This window comes from Akebia trifoliata, chromosome 7 (assembly GCF_017979445.1).
Source record: "Akebia trifoliata isolate Shusen 1 chromosome 7, ASM1797944v1, whole genome shotgun sequence".
NCBI lineage: Eukaryota > Viridiplantae > Streptophyta > Magnoliopsida > Ranunculales > Lardizabalaceae > Akebia > Akebia trifoliata.
Genome location: NC_141381.1, coordinates 2,044,227 through 2,052,615, shown reverse-complemented (window position 1 = coordinate 2,052,615; position 8,389 = coordinate 2,044,227). Strand labels below are relative to the sequence as shown.

The window sequence follows — 8,389 nt, the reverse complement described above, 5'->3', positions numbered from 1 at the left end:
TTAGGGTGCTGAACATTTCCCTATATATATATATGGGGTCCCATTCAACACCAAACATTTTGGCCAACATTTTAGCCAATCATTTTTGTCCTACATGGGTTAGAAGTTTTGGAATGGGCTGATTTTTGGTGAGAATGATCTCTACTGTGAGGAAATCATCCTCACCAAAAATCAGCACATTCCAAAAGTTCTAGCCCCATATTTACAAGTTGAAAAATCGTGGACCGTCCATTTTTGTAAACCATTTTTTATGGGGTTAGAAGTTTTGGAATGGGCTGATTTTTTGTAAAGATGATCCCTATGATTAGAAGATCATCCTCACCAAAAATCAGCCCATTTCGAAAATTTTAGCCCTATGTTTACAAGTTGAAAAATCGTGGACCGTCCATTTTTTGTAAATCATTTTTTATGAGATTAGAAGTTCTGGAATGAGCTGATTTTTTGTGAGGATGATCTCCTCACAATAAAGATCATCCTCACCAAAAATCAGCCCATTCCAAAACTTCTAACTCATGTAGGACAAAACACGTTTGTTGAAGTGTAGGGTAAAGCTTAGGGTGGGGAAGAAATTGAAGTCAATGGATTGAAGACGAAGTTGAAAACACTTAAAAGTATAAAAATAATAAGGGATTTCATTTCAATTTGATAATACAAGGGTATCTCAAATATATACCAAAATCTAAAAGGAGTAATATCTAAATTACTATAAATTATATTTATTTAAGAACGAATACAGAGCTCTTAATCAAAAGTGTTTTCTTTCTTCCTCCAGTTGCAATCTCAGGTCCTTCTCTCTCTTCTCTCTTACAACCTTTTTATTCTAACAATTGTCCTTTAAAGGTTGTCGTACCGAGGCTGATAAGCGTCAGTAGCAGCTTCATTTCTCCCGTTCACATTCAGTCTTGACTCTTGATCACCTACTACTGTGTCATATGGTGTCTAAATGTAAATCGCTACTACATGTGAGCCACGTATATGGCAAAGGTGGATCAGATTTGAGTGGGAAGGAATAAAGACTAAACACATCTTTTCTTTCCAAAAGTTTAAATAAGAACTATCATAGAATGTGAACTCTTTGGCCCACACAAAGTCGAGGAATAATCTTTATTTCATCATTTGGATTTTATTTAATTTTGACGTTTTTCAATCCTTGATCTTGTTCTCCTGAGGATAACATTCTCCCTACAATTCTAACAACTAGATTATTTTACCTTTTATTGAAGTGTCTTTGTCACAAGAACATCAATGGTTTGGATTTCGAAATATCGTTCTCCTTAAAATCATACTTAACTCTACTCAAAAGAAAATTGGGAGAATATATATATATATATTTTTTTCGTTGGTAAAGAAAGGTATCTGAGCCAACTTGCACACACTAACTATTCCCTACTCCTCGAACAAGACTTGCTAAATAGGACTTTTAACCCTGCAATCCGTGATTACTGATATTAACAATTGGTGGGAGTCGAACTTGAGACCACATGGCCACCCATCCGGTGGTAAATTGTGAGAATTATTATAATGTAATGGCCTTATTACCTTTTTTTGAAATATTTATTTATTTATTCTGACCAAAATGGATACTGGTATTTTTATAACTTTCTAAATTCAATTATTTTAGGAAAGAAGTTTTAATTAGCTGAATTTACCTTCATACCCCTGTTTTCAACTTGAAATAAATGCTAATCTGTAAATATAGTTTGGCCCATAATTTGAATCAGAAATAACCTCTATTTTCTGAATGGTTGGATTTAACTTTATTTATTTTTACCAAAATCGATATCTATACTTAAATAATTTTTTCAAATTCATATATATTATAAAAAAGAAGTCCATTTAACTGAATTTACGTTTGTAACCCTATTTTCAAACCAGGAAATGCACTTTATTCGTTATTCTACGATATTGGATCATAGTACTAGAGGATTGATTCCCTGTTTGTTTGCCACGTGTCATACGGCATAGATTCTTTGATTTCTTTGTAGCTTAAAAATCTCTTCTCTCATACTATAAAAACCATTTCTCTCATAAATATAAAATTTCCATGAAAGAGAGCTAGAGAGATTTTAAAAAACTGGTTTGTTTGATTTTGTTACAGAAACTATGTTAAAGAGGAAGGTTTGAGGATAGAAATGGCTTCTTCTTCTTCTTCTACTACTAATAAGAGAAAATCTGATGAAGGTGATTTGATTAGTGTGGTTTTCAAGTGGACCTTGAATGATATACTCAATGAAGATCTTTATAAATATAAGGTTTCTCTCTTACTCAAGTAGTCAAGTTTACATACATTTTTATCTGTTTAATAGCTTTTGTATTTTGAGAATTTCAGATAGAGATTTTAGTGTTTTTTAAGTAATTTTTCATGTTTAACTGGTTTTCAACTCTTGGGTCTTGAAAATGTGCGTTGGGCTTGGTAGGCCTAGTTATATATATGTATATATATTTTTATTGTTGTTCTTCACTTTTGTGAAATTCCCTTTAAATTGCACCTATTAATTAAAATTCCTTTTATTGCTGCCATTGTTATTAATAAGGCAAATTTACCAAAACATCCACCACATTTTGACTATTTACCAAAATGGTAAACTGTAGCAATTAATTCCGAAAACAGTAATTTTATCGTTTTCGGAATTAATATTTTTTACCAAAACGGTAAAAACAGTAAAATATAATTTTTTTTACCGAAAATACCCTTTTTTATTTTGACTAAAATTACAAAAAAAATCCTTTTTTCTTTCATATTTCTATTTAGTGTTGGAAAGATTAAAAAGAAGAGAAAGATTTAGTTGGATTTTAATTTATTTCCAAGGTTAAAATGGTAAATATATATGTAAAACAAAAAAGGGTATTTTCGGTATAAAAAAAATACATTTTACTGTTTTTACCATTTTGGTAAAAAATATTAATTCCGAAAACGGTAAAATTACCATTTTCGGAATTAATTGCTACAATTTACCATTTTGGTAATTAATTTTGAAAACTGTACCATTTTGATAAATTATTCCCTGTTAGTACTCTGTTATTGTTCTGCTGCATGGGTACTCTGTTCCAACAACTTGCATTTGAGTAACTCAGTTGGGTCTCAATTCATCGTCATCAAATACCCATGATCCTCAATTGACCTTAAACTGAATGTTTTTTATGCCTTTTCTAAACCTCTCTACTTGGTTTTATATTTATTTTCCATTACTATCTCTATTTGTTCATTTTATACAATTGTCTTCCCTTGTTCACTTTGTTGTTCACATGTTAATCTTTTATCAACTTTCTTTTCTATACTTATCTTATGGCTATTATTCACATTTTCAAGTAGGATTTCTGATAAATTGTCTCCTTTTGTCTAAATTTTTGTTAATCTTTTATCTCCTTTTGGTTTCTTTTGCTAAATTTTGTCTTCGGTCGGAATGTTTATGTTAATATAATGGTATGTCTTTGTTAATTGTGAATATTTTCTTGTTCTTTGTAGGTGGAAAGCATTCCAGAATCTTTTCAATCAGTAACGCATTACCTTGGGTCATATATTTTTCCCTTAATAGAAGACACCCATGCCGAGTTGTATTCAAGTTTGGAGATTATTTCCAAAGCACCTTGTGCTGAAATAGTCTCTGTAAACGAGTCTAAGCCATGTGGGTCACTCTTATATAACGTTAAAGTTGATTCTTGGAAGAACAGGTCCAATGCTGGCCGCAAGGAACCATACAAACCATTACCCGGAGATATTTTAATTTTATCAGATGCCGTTCCCGAAAGTGCTTCGGATTTAGAGCGTTATGGGCGGACATGGACTTTTGCTGCAATCACTAACGTTCCAGAAGATAAGCGTACGACAACTGATTCTAAAGTTTCTGAGGATGACAACACGCCGACATATTTTAAAGTCAGAACTTCAAAGGCCATTGAAGTTCAAAAGGGCATGTGGAAATCTCTTTTTGCAGTTTTTCTTAAAAATATAACAACAAGCAATAGGATATGGAAGGCGTTACATATGTTAGGAAACGTGAAGGTCATAAAGGAGGTTTTGCGTGCCAATTCTAGGGTAACCAACGTGAACTTGGTCTAGCTTCGCTTACAGGTGCTTTCATATATTAAATGATAAGATAACACTTAAAAATTTCTAAAGAAAATATAATTGGTGATTTTTTCAAAAAATTAAATCATTATTAATCGTGATTTTTTGAAAAATCAAAGTTTTTCCAAAAGCTTTGTTATTTTTTTGAATAAAATCATGATTTAATTGGTTTTTTTTTTTTTTTTATTATGGATTTTTATCACTATGATTAGAAGCCTATCATCATCATCAAAGTCTTTTCTAAAAATTATTATCTATGGCCAAAGAATTTTTGTTTATCTAACCAATTATCTAAAATCTTAGTGAAACTGTGTAGAAAATGATTTATATGATTATTAATGGTATTGCAGGATGAGGAAATCTGTGATATCTGTTCTTCTTTACAAATTAATGTCACTTGGGCCAAAATATTTGATGCGAGATTATCCTCCATGTTGAACGAGTCTCAAAGGGCCGCAGTACTAGATTCGATTTCTATAGTACAGTGCAACCACAAGTCTACCGTTAAGCTTGTTTGGGGTCCACCCGGGACGGGAAAAACTAAAACTGTTAGTACATTGCTGTGGACGCTCTTAGAAACAAATTTTAGAACTCTTGCATGTGCCCCAACGAATGTTGCAATCACAGCAGTGGCCGCTCGTGTCCTTGATCTTGTTAAAGAGTCCGATGAGTCGGACCGTTGTAAGGATTTCTCATTGGGCGATATGCTTTTATTAGGGAATAATGAGCGATTGAAAGTGGGTGGTGATCTCAAGGAGATATTTTTGGATTATCGTGTGAAAAGACTTACAGAGTGCTTTGTTCCAATGACGGGTTGGAAGGCATGTTTTACATCAATGATAGATTTTCTTGAAGATAGTGTTTCTCAGTATCAGATACATTTAGAGAACGAATCAAGAAAAAAGAATGAAATTGACGAGAGTGAAATTGAAATTGGAAAGGAAAATGAAACTAGCGAGGTTGTTGACATTTCATTTCTTGAGTTCACTAGAAAAAGGTTTAGTACTCTCTTATCATCACTAAGAAAGTGTGTCAGAATTCTATGCACCCATCTACCCGTACGCTTCATTTTGAAATCCAATGTACAAAACATGGATTCTCTTCTAAGTGAGCTTGAATATTTCCAAAGTATTTTGTTTCGAGATGATGTGGTTAACAAAGAACTAGAGGAACTCTTTGCACTTAAAATAGTAATAGAGAATGAATGTGAATCGGTTAAATGTTGTGCTTCAACTCTACTTTACAAGACCAGAATGGAATGCCTCTATGCTCTAAGATCTCTTTCTCATTCACTTGATGATCTTAAACTTCCCAATTATACGAACGTAAATTCAGTTAGGGAGTTTTGTTTTCAAGCTGCTTCTCTCATTTTCTGTACCGCTTCTAGCTCATTTAAGCTGCATTATGTGAAAATCGAGCCATTGGACTTGTTGGTTATTGATGAAGCTGCCCAATTAAAAGAATGTGAATCAGCGATTCCCTTACAACATACGGGTATACGGCATGCCATTCTATTTGGCGACGAGTGTCAACTACCCCCGATGGTATCGAGCAAGGTATAAATTATCCCTCCCAATAGATTTTTTTTTTTTTCTTTTTCTGATGGACACGTTAAAATTATCTCTCCATTTTAATGTTAATAGATGATGTTCTTTATCTTTCTTTGATTAGATATCTGATGAAGCTGGCTTTGGAAGAAGTCTATTTGAAAGGTTGAGTTTACTGGGACATCAAAAGCTTCTTCTTGATATGCAGTATAGAATGCATCCTAAAATAAGTTCATTCCCAAATGCTAAGTTTTATCACAACAAGATCTTGGATGCACCTAATGTTCGGAGTCAAAGTTATGAAAGAAAATATCTTCCGGGGCCTATGTATGGTCCCTATTCCTTCATAAATATTGCTGATGGAAAAGAGGTATTGGATTGTGTTGGACATAGCCGAAAAAATATGGTGGAAGTAGCTGTTGTAATGAAAATAGTGTGGAAACTTTTTCAAGGTATGTTTATCGTGACTTAAATGGGTGTATTATTCATAAAAGTCATCTGATTTTCCCTATCTTTTTCCTCCTTTCCCTCCTTACTATCCTTTCAAAAATAGGATGACCATATTTTTTTTTGTGTGTTTCAATAATTAGTAGGTGAAGGTTTGAACCCAGATCATGGAATCAACATTCACGGACTTTTAACAAGCTTAGAATTTCTCTAATTGGCATCGTACTATTGACTAGTAACTAACTCCGAGAAAATTTCTTAATTGTTTTGTTAGGAAAGTATGGAAATAATATATCAACAGATCTTGTTGCAAAATATTATTATTTATGATAACTAGACAAATTTAGTAAAGGAAAAAAAAAGGTAGATCAGCTTTATCTCTTTTTTGGCAAGGCAAGAAAGGATTAGTGGTCAGCAAAAGTGAATGTGAGTTCAATGGATTTTAAACCATGGTCATCTTAGTTTATTACCTTTATGTGGCATTCCTTTTAATTTTGTAGTTACTTCTAAATCTTCTAATGTGAAGGAGATAATCTACATAGGTTTGCTTAATTTATTGAGCCCATCTTTGAGTTGAACTGCATCCATAACATGTTCTCACCGAATAAGTGTTTGTTGACACCAAAACTTGGAAGACCAAAATGCCTCTGCAGTTGCATTTAATATTAATGTTATCAAGGTTATTTTCATCAAGACAAATAAAATTACAATCCACACCTATAATCCAGTTAGTCTGTTCTCTAAATAATTAAAATAACCTTTTATCATGTAATTGCCATTGTTTTCTGTTATGATTCTTGATTTCTTCAATTAATCCATGAGAGTTTTACGTAATTAGCTTTTATTGTTACAGAATGGAATAGCTCAAAATCAAAGCTTAGCATTGGCATAGTATCTCCTTATGCTGCTCAAGTTGCCGCAATTCAAGAGAAACTTGGAAAAAAGTATGAAAATCATGATGACTTTTCTGTAAGGGTTAAGTCCATTGATGGGTTCCAGGGTGGTGAGGAAGACATCATTATAATCTCCACTGTTAGATCTAATTATGGTGGATCAATTGGTTTTCTATGCAGTCCACAGCGCACTAACGTTGCTTTGACAAGGGCCAAGTACAGATTGTTTTCGCTTCTTTTTTTCCCCCCTTTATTTATAGTGAATACGGTGACTCTGTCTTTCTTAAATACATGTTTGTTGCCTTTGTAGACGATGCCTTTGGATTTTGGGAAAAGAAAAAACTTTGGTAAACAGCGAGTCTGTTTGGGCAGAATTGGTCAGAGATGCAAAGAATCGTAAGTGCTTCTTTAACGCAGATGAGGATAAGGACTTGGCTAAAGCAATATTGGATGTCAAGAAAGAGCTTGATCAATTGGATGACTTACTTAAGGGAGATAGCATATTTTTCAAAAGTGAAAGGTGGAAGGTAAATTGCATATTATTGTTAGAGAGCTACTATTGGCACCCCAACTTTTACCTATTACACCCCAATTTCTTAAATTATTTATCACACCACTATTAAAGATTAAAACACACTATTCAAGCATTACAAAGATTTGGCTCTAACTTATTATCTCAACATTACAAAACATTATAACATTCATTCGAACAATTTCAGAAGTTGTTCACAATTAGGATTTTGTCATATAAAATCCAAAACCTAAAAATTGAAATCTTAATAAAAAAAAGAAAAAAAAAATTAGAGAGCTTATGGTACTTCACCTTTTACTTATTCTCAAGCATTCATTTATTTATTTTTTATTTTTTTAATTGGTGTGTAATAAGTAAAAGTTGGGATGCCAATGACAGCTCTCTATAGTAAAACCTTTATCATTTTTTTCAATAGTTAGATTTGTTCAAATTTCTGCCCATAATTTGGTAGATCTATCTTTTATATAGAGTTTGAGGTTTTGTCCTTTTTTTTTCTATATCGACAGGTTCTTTTCAGCGATGATTTTAGGAAAAAATTTGGAAGTTTGAAGTCAATTGAGACAAAGAAGAAAGTTATTGATGTATTGCTAAGACTGTCAAGTGGCTGGCGCCCAAGGACGGGGAATGTAGACACCATGTGCGAAGGCTCCTTGCAGCTTGTGAAACAATTCAAGGTTGAAGGCTTGTATCTGATTTGTACAATTGACATAGCGAAACAATCAATGTATACCCAAGTGTTGATGGTTTGGGATATCTTACCATTGGAGGAGATACCAAAACTAATTAAGCGTTTGGATAACATCTTTGGGATGTGCACTAATGATTTTGTCAACCGCTGCAAGGAGAAACGTATTGAAGGGTATATCCACTTATCCTTGTTATCATCAATCTGATGAAATAA

The 8,389-nt window shown here is 33.0% G+C and overlaps 1 protein-coding gene across 3 annotated transcripts in view; it reads left to right on the top strand.

Annotated features, from left to right (window-relative positions):
- Nucleotides 1-2,044: 2,044 nt before the first annotated feature.
- The window catches only part of LOC147397932 (uncharacterized), a 58,741-nt gene continuing 52,396 nt past the window's right edge, over nucleotides 2,045-8,389 (top strand). Inside the window, exons 1-7 of one of the 3 annotated variants that reach the window (XM_086447019.1) lie at nucleotides 2,045-2,252; nucleotides 3,467-4,036; nucleotides 4,420-5,625; nucleotides 5,741-6,068; nucleotides 6,917-7,172; nucleotides 7,267-7,483; nucleotides 7,995-8,347. In XM_086447019.1, the coding sequence (XP_086303145.1) occupies nucleotides 2,133-2,252; nucleotides 3,467-4,036; nucleotides 4,420-5,625; nucleotides 5,741-6,068; nucleotides 6,917-7,172; nucleotides 7,267-7,483; nucleotides 7,995-8,347 (3,050 nt within the window). In that variant the 5' untranslated portion in view covers nucleotides 2,045-2,132. Of the gene's footprint in view, nucleotides 2,253-3,466; nucleotides 4,073-4,419; nucleotides 5,626-5,740; nucleotides 6,069-6,916; nucleotides 7,173-7,266; nucleotides 7,484-7,994; nucleotides 8,348-8,389 lie in introns of those variants that run through there. The other 2 variants (XM_086447020.1, XM_086447017.1) reach the window with 2 other exon arrangements.